General features: G+C 35.7%; 1 protein-coding gene across 1 annotated transcript in view; it reads left to right on the top strand.

Annotated features, from left to right (window-relative positions):
* Positions 1-17171, top strand: part of LOC144967647 (homeobox protein cut-like 1) — a 359614-nt gene extending 342443 nt beyond the window's left edge. The window contains exons 15-17 of the mRNA XM_078905166.1: positions 1654-2971; positions 5964-7040; positions 15547-17171. Of these exons, the coding sequence (XP_078761292.1) occupies positions 1654-2971; positions 5964-7040; positions 15547-16883 (3732 nt within the window). The 3' untranslated portion in view covers positions 16884-17171. The remainder of the gene's footprint in view (positions 1-1653; positions 2972-5963; positions 7041-15546) is intronic.
* Positions 17172-17540: the final 369 nt, after the last annotated feature.

Here is a 17540-nt window from a genome sequence, read left to right on the forward strand (position 1 = left end):
GCTCTCTTAGCTCTTACTAGTACAAGTTATGCCATAGGAAGTAATGTAAAAATATGATTTCTTTACGGCTTCAAAGGAAAAAATATCAAGGAACAATATACCAAACACGCAACGTTTCATACTCAAAACCCCCTCTTCAGCCATTAACAAAAACAGAGAGAAAAAAAGCATTCATACATCAATTTAAATCCAGGTTGGGATGTATTTTTTTCTTTTTCTTCTTTTGGAGGGGGGGGGGGGGGGTTAAATTTGTTTCTAAATTAATTTTTTTTTTAATGTTATTGGCTGAGGAAGGGTTTTGTGTTCTGCGTATGGGATTTATATTTTTTTATTTTGAAGCTGTTCTGATTATTCATTTTGTGTACATTACTTTCTTGCAGCTTTGTATTCACTATAATTTATATTGTATGGGATGTTTGAAGGGACTAGAGGCTATCTCGTAATTTGTCCAAAAACTCACTCGTTCATTTTCTTTCACCTTATTTTTTTTTTTTTTTTTCATGTTCAGGTTCAAATTTAGTTCAGCACTGGATGTCAGTGTTTGAGAAGCGCTTCACAAAGCATACCTGCCAACCCTTCCACTTTTGGCGGAATCATTCTTATTTTCACTCTACCTTTCCACTATTCCGCCTTTGTCTCTATAGAATTCCGGTTTTCAAAATTGATGAAAATGATAAGAAGAAGCGGGAAAAAAAAGGGGGGGAGGGGTTAAAAAGGGGATATTTCTTTTGATTGCCAAAATTTAGCTAAGTAGGAAAATTAATTTCACTCATCCTTCCCCCTTCTCCATTCTATTACCTAATACATGTAGTTTTGCCAGTTGTTCCAAATACTGTCTTGATGTGTTTGGTGGAAAAGTTGGTTGTCATTTCGATACAGAATTATCCATCTATAAGAAATTCCTTTTTTTTTGTCTCAAAAAATATTCCTATTTTTCAATGTTCTGATTCCAATTTTAGAATGTGAACGATTGGCAGGTCTGCACAAAGGGTCCCAAGCCAATAGCAACACTTAACATGTCGTGTCATATGATGCCTGTTAGGCTATATTTACAATCTTTTCTATAACAGAGACAATGCTTTTCACCCCATTGTACTCATTTTACACCCGAGTACAGTAAGATAATGTGGGTGAAGAGCCTTTTCTAAGGACTCGACCAAACCATGCACTGCTCAGGGCAGGACTTGAACCCTGGACCTTCCAGTCAGAAGGCGAATGTCATACCACAAGACCTATACAGATATGCTTATTAAAATCATATAATAAGGAAAGTTGAATTTAATATTTTTTTCTTCTTTATCTCAAATATTCTATTCATTCATTTATTTATCTGTTTATAATATCTTTTTTGCCCGTGATGACAATTTTTCATTTCGTTACAGCATATACATAATATATGCAAACAGACATACATGAAACAAAAAGTGCAAAACCACAAATACACACACCAACACACACTCACAGACACTGTAAATTTGTCTAATTGTAATTATCTTGTTTTGTTCTACATTTCAATTTATTTGGTGTGTGTATTTGTGGGCTATTTTTACATATTTTTTTTTTTAATGCCCTTTTTACAATTTTTAAAAAGTTTGAAACAGGTCTTCTGATTATAAAAAGTAATCGTTGTTTCATTTCGTTCTGTTCCAACAGCAACAAGTTGCCAATGCCGTCGTGTCCAGCATTTACCAGCACGAGTTATCCAAACGAGGAGGAATCCCACCGCCCCCCACCAACATTCTCTCCCCCACCATGCCCCCATCCTCCCTGGCCAACGGTCCCATCTATCCACGCCCCAATGAAAACATTCGCAAGTCCAGAGACAGTGACTCTCGACACCACTCCTCATCCTCCACCCAGGAAGAGGCGTCATCTGCTCAGGCAATGGTTGCCAGAATTTATCGCCAGGAATTAGAAAAACTTAAAAAGGCTGCCGATGCGGCTGGCAACATCACAGCCAGTAACATGTACTCTCATGAACTTAGTCGCCTAGAAAGTTCAACGTCTACTTCAACAGTGCCAAATACAAATATGGGAGGAAATGCAGGCATTTCCTCTTCCTGCTCATCAACCTCACTGCCCAATCTTCATCCCGCACCATCCCCGTCACAATATATAGAAAGTAGTCAACCCTCACCACTTGCCTTAGACTGTCGAACACATCGGCCTAATGGTCTTAGCATGAAGACAGAACCCCCCGACAGCACCTCGGACGAGACGGCATCCCAGACCAACGATTGTGGCGCCATCGACCTCAGCAAACCGTCGTCCCAAGCTGGGTCAACCCCAGGCTCATCTCCGACTAGTGATTTTGGCGGGAGACATTCTGGAAGTGCCTTCTTTTTAGTCAAACCTCGAGTCAACGGTCACAACAACAACAACAACAATAATATCAAAACATCGGATCAGAAACCTTTAACCCCGACCAATAATCAACAGCAGCTGTCAAATCAGCAACTCACACCCCTCAAAAACAGTCAGAAACAAAGTGGCCCTGTAGGTGCAAACACGCCCGCCTTTGGAACAGTTCCCCCCAACGAGTGCCTATCCCCTCTGCAACGCATGCAGAACATCGCCAATTCCCTGACCACCAGGCCGAATCAGATGGGAATGCCCAACGCCAAGCCGTTGAGAGCCGTGCTGCCCCCGATTACCCAGGAACAATTCGACCATTTTGCCAACATGAACACGGACGACGTCGTGAAGCGGGTTAAGGAAACACTGTCCCAATACTCCATCAGTCAGAGACTGTTTGGAGAAAACGTCCTGGGACTGAGTCAAGGCTCTGTGTCAGATCTCCTCGCACGGCCCAAGCCCTGGCACATGCTAACCCAGAAAGGGAGGGAACCGTTTATCCGAATGCAGATATTCTTGGAGGATACCGACTCCATCCCACGTTTGGTGGCTTCGCAGTACCGCATCCCCCCAGACAAGTTGATGAGGTCAAACTCCAGGGGACCCACAGAGTCTGGTACGTATCAGATATGATCTGTTGGGAATTCAACTTCCTGCACATCTTTTTTTTATATAAACTGTGGGAGATTTTTTTAACTTTTCCTTTTATTTTTTTTTTAATTTAACTTATATTTTCACTAACAACGCTAGGTATGGTTCAGTTATTGTTTTAAATTATTTTTTTTATACCTCCTTGCGTGATTTGAGCTAATTTTATCCCTTGTGGAAATCTTTTTTTTTAATCAATTTCTTTTTTTATTACTTTTACTAAACGTTTTGTGGTTTGTTTTCATTCTATAACGGAAAATATGGCTTGCTTTTTTTACCCTCATTCCTTTTTATTTCAACATTTCCCCACACCAATCATTAAAAAAAAAAAAGTTTTAAAGGAAATTTTATTGTTGAATATTGTTGGTTGGCTAGACTGCTTACATTATTCACTTTATTTTTTGACTATCTCTCTGTCTCTCTCTCTCTCTCTCTCTCTCTCTCTCTCTCTCTCTCTCTCTCTCTCTCTCTCTCTCTCTCTCTCTCTCTCTCTCTCTCTCTCTCTTCCTTCTCTCCTCTCTCTCTCTCTCTCTCTCTCTCTCTCTCTCTCTCTCTCTCTCTCTCTCTCTCTCTCTCTCTCTCTCTCTCTCTCTCTCATTATCAATCAAAAGATAAAATCATGGAATGGGGAAAAAAAGGAGTTTATTTTGTTAAATTTTTAAGCGTCACTGCCTCAAAATACATCTTTCATTGTGATAGTGTTTAATTCTCATTATTATCTACATCTTTCATTGCGATAGGGTGTTAAATTCTCATTATTATCTACATCTTTCATTGCGATAGGGTGTTAAATTCTCATTATTATCTACATCTTTCATTGCGATAGGGTGTTAAATTCTCATTATTATCTACATCTTTCATTGCAATAGAGTTTAATTTTCATTATTATCTACACCTTTCATTGCGATAGGGTGTTAAATTCTCTTTATTGTCTACATTTTCATTGCGATAGGGTGTTAAATTCTCTTTATTATCTACATCTTTCATTGCGATAGGGTGTTTAATTCTCATTATTATCTACATCTTTCATTGCTGAAATCAAAAACAGAGGACTATGGTAGGCCTGAGTGTATTATCAGTGGATATTGTAGTATTGTCGTTTTCGATATTATGTTGTCAATCACTTTATAATTGAACAGTGATATTAGATATAATCATATATATTATATATATGAAATAACTAGAATTAAAACTCTTTTGCCTTAATATAACAAAATATGAAATGATGCGATGTGAACACTTTGATATAACAGTGTTAAAGATATAGATGAAATGAAGTAAACATGAAACATTTTGATATAGCAGTATTATAATATATAAATCTATATATCAAGAATGAAATAACATGACGTAAATACCTTAAATATATCAGTGTTATATCAGACGTAAATCATTTTAACATAGTGTTATGAGATCTGTGTCAAATTTTGAAATGAGTCTAGCCTTTTGCCTATAAATATCAATACATTTAGTATAAACCAACATTTAGTAAAAAACCAACGTTTTTAGACAGTTTTTAGTTTTTAATTAATCATTTTCATATTGCTTCGTGGTCCATATCGTTATCCAATTTCATCTAGCTTAAAGAATTATAATAATAATAATAATTTTATTTATTATTATTATTATTATTATTATTATTATTATTATTATTATTATTATTATTATTATTACTACTATTATTATTATTATTATTAACTCGGTGTGTTTTTTTAATTATTATAGTTTTGTTTTGTTTTTTTTTTAGAAATAGCTAGAAGCTTTCTTCCATCCTTGATAATAACAACAATAAGCATCATCTTACAATATATTTTTTTCATGACAATTTTTTTTTTTTTTTTTAATTTCTACTTTTTAATATATTTTTTTAACGAACTCTTGTTGCTCTTTATAGAATCTTCAATTTCTGTCTTTACCCATGTAGACAAGATTTTTATTTTATTATTATTATTCTTTGTCCCACCCTCACCCACTTTCACAAAATTACGTCCTTCACTCAACGCCTAGATACACACTTCACAGTTCATCTTCACCTTTTTTTTTTTTTTTTTTTGAGTGCATTCACTTTTTATTTATTTATTTTTTTTTTGTTGTCTTCACTATAAGTATAGATACGTAGTAGAGGTTTTGTCGTGGCCTTCGTGCTGATAAGAGTCTTACTTTTATACCTACACACAAAGTGATGACGTAGTATGACGAGAGCCATAATATTGGGTCTCTACAGAGAGTCTTACTTTTATACCTACACACAAACTGATGACGTTGTATGCCGATAGACATTGGATCTGTCTCTCTCTACTACTACTCCTGTCTTTCTTTCCCCTTTTGTCCGAGTTATTTTTTTAAAAATTATTATCTATTCTTATCTTCCACGGTTATCAAATTCGGCTACCCAATAATATAATCATTCTCTTGAACTTTCGAAGTGTTTTTTTAAAAAAGTTTTTATTAATTTTTTTTCTTTGTTTATTTTTGGTCGTTTGATTACAAGTGGGGGGAGGGGGGGGGGGTGGAATTGATATTATTTTTTTATTAAAAATTTTATCTGTATTTGAATTATAGTAAAATATAGGCCAGTCAAGATCTATCTAATGCTGAGAGTTGCTGTGGAAGGAATAATATTTTTGTGGGTTTTCATGTCTCTTTCTTCCCCTCTTTATTTTTTAATTTTTTTTTCAAGTTCAACCCTTTATAAAAGAGGGAATAGCATTTTTCCATCAGAGAACTGGTATCCCAGATGTCTATTCCACCTCTTTAATCCTTTGATTTCATCCATCCTTTCACGGTTTTTTGTTTTTTTGTTTTGTCCCTTCTGTTTTCTCCATCTATCCATCCACCATCCATTCACGATTTTCTACTCACACCATTTAATTAATTTTTTTTACTCACAACGATCACTCCACACTCCACTAGTTAGCTTAGTTTTTTTTGTTCTATTTTTTTCTCTCTCCCCTAACTAGAATCCCCTTGTGACCTGCCTGTGCCGCATAGTTTGGGCTCCTCCACCTCTACCTCCTCCACCACCACCTCTTCATCCATACCTCTTCAAACACCATCACTTCCGCCTCCTCTACCTCCTCACTTTCCGCATATCCTCCTCAATTCCTCCTCCGTCGCCTCCTCGTCTTTCTCTCTACCTCATTTCTCTATGCCGCGGCCCGCCTCTCCTTCGTCAACAGCCTCAACGAGCCCATCCCCCTCCCCACCCCCGATCGACCACCCCTACCCGTCGTCCCCGAGTTCCTCGACCACCACCGCTGCCAACAACCCCAACACCGACACCTCCTCCCCTCCCCCAAATCCTCCCAATTCCAAATCCTTCCCCTTTTTCCCACAACAACCGCTCATCCCATTTTCGCCCGCCATAACGATGACGCCACTGGGCACCAGTAACAAGAAAAACAGCAGCACTAGCGGCACGACCAAAAACAGACTCCAGTTCCCTCCCATTCCTTCCCTGGCGCTCTCTCTCCCCCCTCGACCGCTGCCATCCATTCCCCTATCCACGCTCAGTCCATCCCTAGCCGAGCGCCAGCGAAATTTCTCCACCAATGCAGCAGCCGCGACCAAAGCTGCCATCGCCGCGGCAGTTGCCGCAGAGGTCGCCGCTGCAACGGGTGATGGCGACGGCCAACCCAAATCCTCACCACATCAGCAGAGTTCGCATATTCCGTGGGGTGGTACCGGAAACACCTGCGGTAGTAGTAGTGGTAGTGGTGGTAGTAGTAGCGGCAGTAACCCCTCCCTATCCTACCCTTCCTCAATGCTCGAGGTCTTCGCCATGACCTCCGAGATCGACACCCTGTCCCTGACCTCGAGGGTCAAGGACGTTCTCCAATTCCACAACCTGGGCCAGAAGCTGTTCGGAGAGGCGGTGCTCGGCCTGTCCCAGGGCTCCGTGTCGGAGCTCTTGTCCAAACCCAAACCCTGGCACATGCTCAGCGTCAAAGGGAGAGAACCCTTTATCAAAATGCACCTTTGGCTGGGCGACCCACAAAGTGTGGAGCATCTAAAGCTCTACCAGACTCAGATGAAAGGTAGGTGACCACCGTCAATGCCAGCTCACTCTCTATCTCTCTGTCTATTTATCTTCCTTATTCTTTTGGTCAAAGGAACGTTAGGTCAACCTGCCCAACCTTACCCAAAATAAGTGCGATGGATGTCGTAATATTTTTTTTTTTAATTTCTACTTGTAATATTCTATTTACTCGTTTCATACCAAACTAAAAAAAATAAAATATAAATTTACATAAAGGATGGATCCAAGTGGATTTGTGTGACAGCCAAAAGCAAAATTGTCCAAAAATTAATTAAATAGAAATCAACAGATTTATACACCAAGAAGTTATTCAACGGGCGTTTGTTTTTGTTGTTTTTTTCAAACTTCAAAGCTGAAGATCATAAATTCATCTTTCTTTAAGTCAAGATAGTTGTGGTGCTAAAGTTGTGTCACTTCTTTCCTTTCTCATAATGGCGGCGCTCTTACGTGCACGATATGTTAATATTACACCAAAAGACACTGTGTCAATAGAAGATAAAATACAGTTCAATGTGCATCTTGTTTTTGTTTTGTTTTTTTTTTGTTTTTTTTTTTAATACTATCTATCACTCAGTTCCACGACATTTCAGCACACTAACCATGGGCAGGGCTGGGCGAGTTAACTAAAATGTTACGATTACCATTCTTTCCTCTTTCTGAATGGTGTTACTACAACAACAACAACGACTTCTTGCTTCTGTATTATTTTCTTGGCTGGCTGGCTGGCTGGAGCTGCTGACACGACCTTTGCCCTGTTGCCCAAATGTACTATGACCTCTTGACCTATGACTACTTATTCCGTATCTCGTATAAATAATATTATTTATATAATAATATTATTATTCATTCATATTGCCCAAAACTGGTCTTGACCCTATTTGCTCGATGCCTGTTTCCATAATCACACACTGCTATATGATATGATATATTGTATCGTCGTTACTATCCAACTGTACTGCAAGATTATCATCATCATTACTATTATTATTTTTATTATTATGATTTATTTACTATCAGTATTATCATGTAACCCCCCCCCCCCCCACTCCTTACTTTGGTTCTTTTGTCTGTAACGTCTCTGTATCCTTTCCTTACATCCACCTAAGTACATTCTTTAAAACCTTTTCTTTTCTTTTGAATTTAAATTATGAAAGTAAACGTTTTATGTTTGTTTTTTTGTATTCCTCGATAATGCTTCAGTTTATTTTCTTTTTTTTTTTTTTTTTTTTTTTTTTGTGTGTACTGGGGGCTAATTGTTTGTATCTTAAATTGGTTTCAAAATAAGGCCTGGTTTGGTTTATTTGTTGTTTTGTTTGGGGTTTTTTTATTTTTTATTTTTTTTGTTTTTTGTTTTGGTTATTTTTTAATCATGGTTTTCGGTAATCAACTATTCTTCCAAATTTGCAAGCCGTTTTACCCTATTTCTTCCCCCTTGTGTTCCTCCAACGTGTCCCTTTATTTCTTCCTTCCATTCCCCCCAATTTCTTCCTTTGTGAGGTCCCATTCCTTCCATTGCATAGCCCCCCAATTTCTTCCGTTGTGTTGCCCCATTCCTTCCATTGCATAGCCCCCCAATTCCTTCCGTTGTGTTGCCCCATTTCTTCCCACTTATCCTGTCCAATGTGCTTGGGTTTCAATCGTCTATTCCTCATTGATAATCAATATTTTTGCACCGCCATTGCACCTTGCCCAAATGGAGTTGTTTTGTTTTTTTTTCTTCTTTTTGTTTTTTTTTTTTTTTTGTTTTTTGTTTTTTTCTTCTTTTTTTTTTGGGTCTAATTCTAATTTCCTAAAGAGGAGAACATCATTTTATTTCCCGCTCCATTTTCCGCGTTCTTCAATAAATAAAATATTGAAGAGTAGTGACGTCATGGATGGCATGGCCTCCCTTCCTGTCACGTGACGTCGTCTTTGTGTCTGTCATCGACCAACGGTTTACTTCACTTACCTAAACACGCGTGTTTTTGTCTATGCATGAAATCAGTCGGAACTCTCGCTCCCCCTTTGTTGTCATGTTGTCTTGGCCTATAGGTACTCACAGTTCATATTTTATTTATTTATTGTTAAAATTCCACATCTCATCTCTTCATTAATTGACCACCTATCTATTTATCCCTCCAACCGATTGCCCCACACCAGTTTTATCTGTTTTAAGAAAAATAAATAAAATGAAATGAAATAAACTTATTTTTTTAAAGAAAGAAAGAAGGATAGGAGTAACAGAAAAGAAAAAATAACACCCAAAAAAAAAACTCATCCAACGAGCACTTGTTTGCAGGTCTGATAACCCAATTCCTTAGTGTTGTAATGGAAATCTCCCCCAAAAAAAATTTTTAATGGCGCTAAATATTGTCCATTACAACAATGTTAAACTAGGCCCATAATTGGGTTCGGATGTCAGACCTGCATTATGGACACGTCGCTTCTGTTCTTAACAATCGACACTTGTTCAATTTTTCATTCTAAATCTTCCATCCACCCACCAACCAACCCACCACCATCAAGTTCTACTTATATCTACCATTCTTAAAGTCAAGTCATTTTTATTTATTTACTTATTTTTATTATTATTATTATTATTATTATTTTAATAGTGTTTAGTACCTGGGACAATTGTAATGATTAGCTAGGCCTTCTTAACAACAAACCTTCCTCATCTCTCTCCTCTCTCTCTCTCTCTCTCTCTCCCTCTCTCTCTCTCTCTCTCTCTCTCTCTCTCTCTCTCTCTCTCTCTCTCTCTCTCAGGGTGCCTTTTATTATATCTACATTTTCAAATTCATTTCATTTCTCTAAATATTTCGTGTTCCTTGCTCTTATATTTGCCTTCAATTTTCTCTTTGTTTGTATTTTTTATCGTTGTTTTAAAATTATTAATTTATATTTCTTATTATTGTTTTGTTTTTTTTCTAAGTTCATTATTTATAATATATTTATATATATATATATATATTATTACTTTTTTTAAACGTTATTTACGCTGACCCTTTTTATTATCATTATTATTATTTGTTGTTATTATTATTTTATCTGACTTTTGCTGCACCCCATTGCTTATAATTTCCGTTGTAACCATTTGCACTGCATGCTTGCTGCTATTATGAAATGCTTGATGAATGGTTAATCCCACAATTTGCCTATAAGTTTGTTTTCTGAAAACAAACACAAAAAAAAAACACGATGCTGACTTCCTCTTCTTCTGCTGCTGCTTTCACGTGATACTAACCAAAACTAAAAACCAGTCCAGCACTGCCCCCCCCCCCCCCCCCTCTCTCTCTCTCTCTCTCTCTCTCTCTCTCTCTCTCTCTCTCTCTCTCTCTCTCTCTCTCTCTCTCTCTCTTGCTTCACTTCTGTACTTTTTGTTGGTTTTTTGTTTGTTTGTTTGTTTTGGGGTTTTTTGTTGTTTTTTTTTGTTTGTTTTTGTTTTTATTATATTGACACAGATAGACAATTGTTACTGCTTTAATCGTGTGTGGGTAACATTAGAAAGTAGATTAGATGTATAGGTTTGTGTGTTTATATATCACGTGATCAATGTAATTTAACATCCTGATCATTCAATCTGCTTTTAGGAATCTCGACAATATATTAAATATTTGTATTTTTCAAAAATATTTTTTTAAAATAAAAAATCTGAGCAGTAATAAAGTCGATATATAATATGTATAGACATCGATGAATTATATATGAAGACATCGATACATAATACAATATGTAGACATCGATAAATAATTAATCCAATATCATGAGAGTTCTACGGTTCGTTTAAAAAAAACAAAACTGTTGACTACAGCCATGATTGGAAATATTATCACTATCGTGCGGGGTTGGGTGCTCCTCAAGCATGTAGCCTGATTTTTGTTTTCTTTTGTTTTTCATTGTTATTTGTTTTTCAATTAATTGTTTATTTATTTATTTATCTATTTATTTATTTTTAATCCATTTACATTTTATATTTTTAAAATTTATTCTCTATTGTTTTTATTTGTTGTCATAATGTTTTATTCCCATAAATAAATAAATAAATAAATGATAATTCATGCCCGTATCTGTAAATTTTGTTCTATGACTAGCAAAAGTGAGGAATGTTTTTTTTTTTTTTTTTTGGGAGGGGGGGGGGGGGTTAAATTCTCTTCTCTTCTCTTCTCTCTCTCTCTCTCTCTCTCTCTCTCTCCTCTCTCTCTCTCTCTCTCTCTCTCCCTCTCTCTCTCCCTCCTCTCTCTCTCCTCTCTCTCTCTCTCTCTCTCTCTCCCTCTCTCTCTCCCTCTCTCTCTCTCTCTTTCTCTCTCTCCCTTTCTCTCTCTCTTTCTCTCTATCTGTCTATCTATCTGTCTGTCTGCCTGTCTATCTATCTATCTATCTATCTATCTATCTATCTATCTATCTATCTATCTTTGTTCGAGACAAACGACCTTTCTATCAATGACGTAAGCCAATGGTGTAAACGTTTCATTTATTTTATTTTGGCTGTGGTTGGTTTTCTTGTAATCACGTTTGGACTGAATTACACATTGCGTTTAATTTGGGTCAATGGGTTGCTCATACTGTTGGTATCGATACTTTTTAAAAAATGAATTATCGTATGGATCTTTGTAGATGGTAGTATTTTATTAAAACATTGTGGGGGGGGGGGGGGGGGGGATTCCTTTGGTATGATCTGTTAAGGGATTTATTATTGAACGTGTATAGGAGGAGGAGGTGGTTTAAAAAAAACAACAGTTATTCATAATGATGATGATGATGATGATAATAATAATAATAATGATAATGGTGGTAATAATAATAATGATATTGATAATAATAATGATATTAATAATAATAATAATAAACACAATGGTCGTAATCGTAATAATGATAATATTAATGATGATGCTGATAATAATAATAATAATGATAATGGTGGTAATAATATTAATGATATTAATAATAATAAACATAATGGTCGTAATAGTAATAATGATGATAATAATAATCATCATTATAATAATCATAATAATAATAGTCATAATAATAATCATCATCATAATAATAATAATCATAATGATACAGTAACACACTTTGCTAAGAAGAAAAATAAATACAATTATGAAATAAAATGAATCTTTTTTTTAAAAGGGCGGGGAGGGGGGGGGGGGAGGAATTGCAAACCGTACTATCCATTCCTACAAAATATACCTACATGTATTGTAACACGATACTCACGATGAAAAATGTGATGTGTTGTTTGATTTTGTAAAAAATAATTTTGGTGTGTGTATTATAATATTATATCTCAATTTTTGCCATTTGTTTCTCCCACCAATGCCTTCGTTACCATGGATTATGTAGACCACAGCTGGTTGGCCAACTTCTTTGATTACACTGACGTCATCAATTGTACGTTCTTTATATTAAACAACAAAAATTAAAAACTGTTATACGATGCCTTTTTTTTTTTTTTTTTTTTTTTTTTTTTTTTACGGAAAACGAAATTTTATTAGGAATTGATGAATCATTGTTGGTAAACTGTATGTCTCTCTCGCGCTCTCTCTCTCTCTCTCTCTCTCTCTCTCTCTCTCTCTCTCTCTCTCTCTCTCTCTCTCTCTCTCGCTCTCTCTTTCTCTCTCTATCGGCTTTACAAAGCTTATGTTTGGTTCTTGTCTCTGTTTTACGTGAATTATGGGGAACTATTTTTTAAATATTTTTTTAAAGCTTTCATTTAAATTGTTTTTGTTTTTATTCACATCTTATTTTATTTTTAAAATTTGATTACTGGTTGAAGTCATTAAAAAAAAAATTAATGTTGCCTTTTACATTTTTATATTATTTATTTATTTATTTATTTGAGAAAATTAGTTATTTAAATCTCTTTTAATTTATCACCGGTGGGGGGGGGGGGGGGGGTGGTTTTTTGTTTTGTTTTTTTTTTTGTTTTTTTTTTTGGGAGGGGGGGGTCTTGTTTTTGTTTTTTTTGTTTGTTGTTTTGTTTTTGATTTTTTTCTTCTTTTAATTTAGGGAATAGTTCAGATTTGAATAGTACGCCAGGAATTTTCAAAGCTAGTCCTCCTGTTGTCTTTCGACTTGTTCCACTTTAACTTTCACCCCCCCCCCCCCTCTCCTACCTTTCCTCCCCTTACTTCTACCATTCTTCATCTATAAAGCATTTGAGTTGGAAGAGAATGTAGTTTTTATACACCGCATGATGGAGGAATGTGCTTATATTCTTATTTATACTCATGCATTTTCAAAAATGCTGCTAAGAGAATCAAAAGCCAAATGCCTGCTTTATGAATAATATTGATTATTTATTCGATTTTAAAATTATTTTTAAAAAATTGTTTTATAGAAAATGTATAAAGCAACAAAGGGAATATCGGTTAAATTGATTATTTTTAGAACTGGAGTGGAATTCTTTTTCGGGTCTAAATATATCGATGAAAAAAATATATTGATATTTATTCTGTTATAAGATTTTTTTCAAAAATTGATTTCTAAAGATACAAAGGGAATATTGGTTAAATTGATTATTTTTGAAAACGAGTGGAATTATTTCTCGGATCGAAATTCATGAAAAAAAAAAAAAAAAAGCTATCGATCCTGGGATATCACGTTTTGTGTTTTCCTCTAGAAAGGACCTTGGACGATTAGGAAAATCTTCAGTCAGAATTGTTATTTTCATCTCTCTTTAAGTTGTGATTTTTGCACATTTTGAAAATTTTCCTCTGAAATTGGCTTTGTTGGGGAGTCACGCCCATGGTTTAGGCGCTGAAAATGAATAAAGTACAATTTGTAAACATAGAAATGTATATTTGAGTTTGAGTCATATTAGCTGTGAATCATCAAAGTTCTATAAATATATATTATACAAGTCAGACGACCTTCTGGAATTTTCTTCTTCGTAGTGTCTCTGAAATAAGCTGCTGGAACAATATTGGATCGGATTGGATTCGAATTAAAATATAATTGACATTGATCGGTTTTTGATTCTCTTATAATAATAATAATAATAATAATAATAATAATAATAATAATAATAATAATAATATAATAATAATAATAATAATAATAATAATAATGATGATAATGATAGCAAAATTGTATTGTGTATTGACTTTACAATTTTTAGAACCACTTTTGTTTGCCGGACATGATATAATAATAATAATAATAATATTCCAATGTTGTAACCCATATTTAGCATGTCTCTCTTTCTTTTCTGTCTATATTTAGTAAAGTACTGCGGAGAAAATGTATAAACACAGTTTTTTACCATCTCAAATTATCAGTAGTTGTGGATAATTATTTTCTTGTTTGTAATTATAGGTTACACGAATACATACGCGAATAACTTCACAAACTCTAGTGATTTTGTTGATTTGTATTTTTTTTCATAGCTATTTTCGGATGCTTTATCGGTTGGCAGGTTTAAATTTTTGTTTCTTAAAAGGTCACAACGAAGATTATGTTTTAACGGAAGAAATTGCTGTCAGAGCAGACTGTGGTTTGTGTTATATGTTACCCACTGCCTGAAACAATATTACATCTGGTGGTTATATTTAAAACAGTAAAAAATATGAATACATTTTTAGTATATTATGTTGAGGTTAATAATATGTTCTTTCTTGTATGGTGAAGTGAAATGTCGGCCCTGGTTTTTGTCGGGGGGGGGGGGGGAACCATGAATGTTTAATATTTAAGTCGTTTTAATTGAAAAATAATTGTCCCCTGGACATTGGCTAGGTAAATTTAAAGATCTGAACAAGTATGTGTTTGTGATAGGTGCCAGACAAAGCAAGAAAGAAAAATACATGAAAAAAAAAACCATCCCAAAAAATTAGTCTTCCTTGCCTGGGGATCGAACATCAGACCTTTTGGTTACTGATTACCAAAGATAATCAGAAGGTCTGAGGTTCTATCCGATCCCCAGTCGAGGTAGACTGATTTTTTTGGATGTTTTTTTTTCTTGCTTTGTCTGGCACCTTTCACAATTACATGTTCAGATCTTTATCTTACACTGGTACTTGTTCCCTGGTTTCCTTGGTAAATTTAAAGTTTGTTTTTTTGGGGGGTATTTAACTAACTGGAATTATTTTTAAGGTTTTTTTTTTTGTTTTTTTTAATTTTTTTGTTGTTGTTAAGAATTATGGTTTTATTTATTTTAAAACATTCACCAAAAAAGAGTAACCCTTTAACCCTGTTTTAAAAAACCCCACATTATTAGTAATGAAATCGTTTAGTGGAAACATTTCATAAATATTTTTTGAAGTCCCAAAAAAAAAAAAAAAGACAGAAAAATATTTATCTTAAATTTTATTTGTTTTAGCTCTGTAGTAATAACAATCGGATGAAGATTTAGTTCATTTTTTTAACTATAATTTTTATTTATGATCTATTTTGTTTTGGTTTTGGTTTTGTTTTTTGTTTTTTTGTTTTTGTTTTTGTTTAATTTAAATTTTAGTGTCCCTTTTTTTCTCTCAAAACATTTTGATAATAATTTCTTACTTTATATTTTCCTTTTCTCATCACAGCTCATCGTCGTAGAAAGAGTGGCAGCATTAATGACCAGGACCGTTGTTTTGATTCCCCCACCACCCCCAAACGACCCAGGGTGTTTTTCACAGAGGACCAGAAAGATTCTCTACGCCAGGCCTACGCCCAAGACCCGTACCCCAATCAAAGCACCATAGAGAACCTCGCCAAATCGCTCAACGTGGGGGTGAAAACGGTCATCAACTGGTTCCACAATCACCGTATGCGTGCCAAGCAACAACACCATCCCGGTGGTGACGGCAACAAACCCGATGCCCAGGACGAGAGCTCCAATCAAAGCGACATGTCAAGTATTTCGGGAGACATGTCAACAATGGCCTCCATCAATTCCATCGGTGGCCAGTTCTTTCACGCGGCTAGTGGGAATGCTGGCGACTTTGGCCAGTGGATGTTCCCTCATTTCGAGAATCGTCAACTTCTTCAGAAATTGCCGTCGTCGATTCAGGACGACAGCGAAGATAACAAGGAGAACAATGCTGCTCTTGATAAAATCAACGATGATGAATTAGATGAACCAGATGGTGACGGAGGAAGTTGTAGTAGTAGCACCAGTAACAACAACAACAATAATAATAATAATAATGAAAAAGATAGTTTAGACGGTGACATGCCTTCATGTGGTATCAGTAACAGCAGTGTTAATTCTGCTTCTATAGAAAATGGGGATGAGGAGGATGCTGGCCAAAATATTATTAGTAAGAAATTGAAATTGGACGGATCCCCACAATCCGCTTATCACTTTACTTCATCCGTAGGCAGCACTAGTGGTTGTAGTAGTAGTTTTAACCCCAGCACAACTACCATGAACATGGGTGGTTCTGGTGGTAGTAGTGTCAACAAGCGTAAACGTTCCAATCCCCAACGGGTGTACGAGGGAGCCCAGTTAGATAGGACTTTGTTAAATCAAGAGGTAGCGGAGGTGAAAAATAATAACAATATTAAGTACGTAAACAACGCCATAGCCGTTGTTCATGAAGAGGAAGACGAGAAAGGAGAGGAAGAAGAGGAGATGGTGGTGGACGGTGATGAAGAGGAGGATGAGGAAGGAAGAGGAGAAGATGAAGGTCCCGTCCCCCCAGTTAGTGTGATTAGTCATAGGGATATTGTCAATGGCGATGCTAGTGGTGATGGTATCCATCATCGCAGTTTTGGACACATTGAAAAAATAGAAAAAATACAAAAGTCCATCCGATCGGCGGTGGAGACCTGGGACGACGAGGAAGAGGAGAAGTCACGCGTCTCTTCCGAGTCGTCCATTCAGAAATTGCAAAAACATTTGGATACGAACTCCAATGACGAAGAATGGGCATTTTGACCTTGGATGGATGTGTGTACACATTTGTGTATTCATTTTTTAATTAATTTTATCAACAGCCTTCTTTTGATTTGTTTAATTGTAGAAATTTTGAGAAAGTGGCTTATTGCGACTACTGTGTCACAACACAGACAAATGTTCACAATGCACTCCAGGCAAATGGAGGCTATAATAGTCCCAAGCGTAAACAATTTACAATGACATTTTACACATGTTGTAATTTGTCAGTTGATTCATAGATAACTTGGTGTTTTAATACATTTTTAACATTGCCATCCCCCCCTCCCCTATCCCCCCCCCCCCCCCCCCCAACTCATCCATTTCAACCCTACACAATTTCAACAAAGAAAAACAAATGTTTTCACTTTATTACCAATTTTCATCAGTTGGGAGAATGAATGATTTATTTCATTGTACTGTTACTTTCGCTCAAAATGGGACGAAATTTTTATTGAAAAGAGCGACATATTCCTGTTCTCCTGGACGTCATCATCGTACTGAGCATGCATCACGCCTTTACCAGTGACCGCCGTGTGTGTTAAAATTATGTTTGGTCATTCTTGAAATGGATAAATAAGGACCTCGACAAAGTACGCAACTGGGATAATTCAGAAATCATAAATATAAATATATATATATATTATATATATGTTGGTT

Source organism: Berghia stephanieae, chromosome 3 (assembly GCF_034508935.2).
Source record: "Berghia stephanieae isolate SIO BIC M18660-M18661 chromosome 3, UCSD_Bste_1.3, whole genome shotgun sequence".
In the NCBI taxonomy this organism is placed as follows: domain Eukaryota; kingdom Metazoa; phylum Mollusca; class Gastropoda; order Nudibranchia; family Aeolidiidae; genus Berghia; species Berghia stephanieae.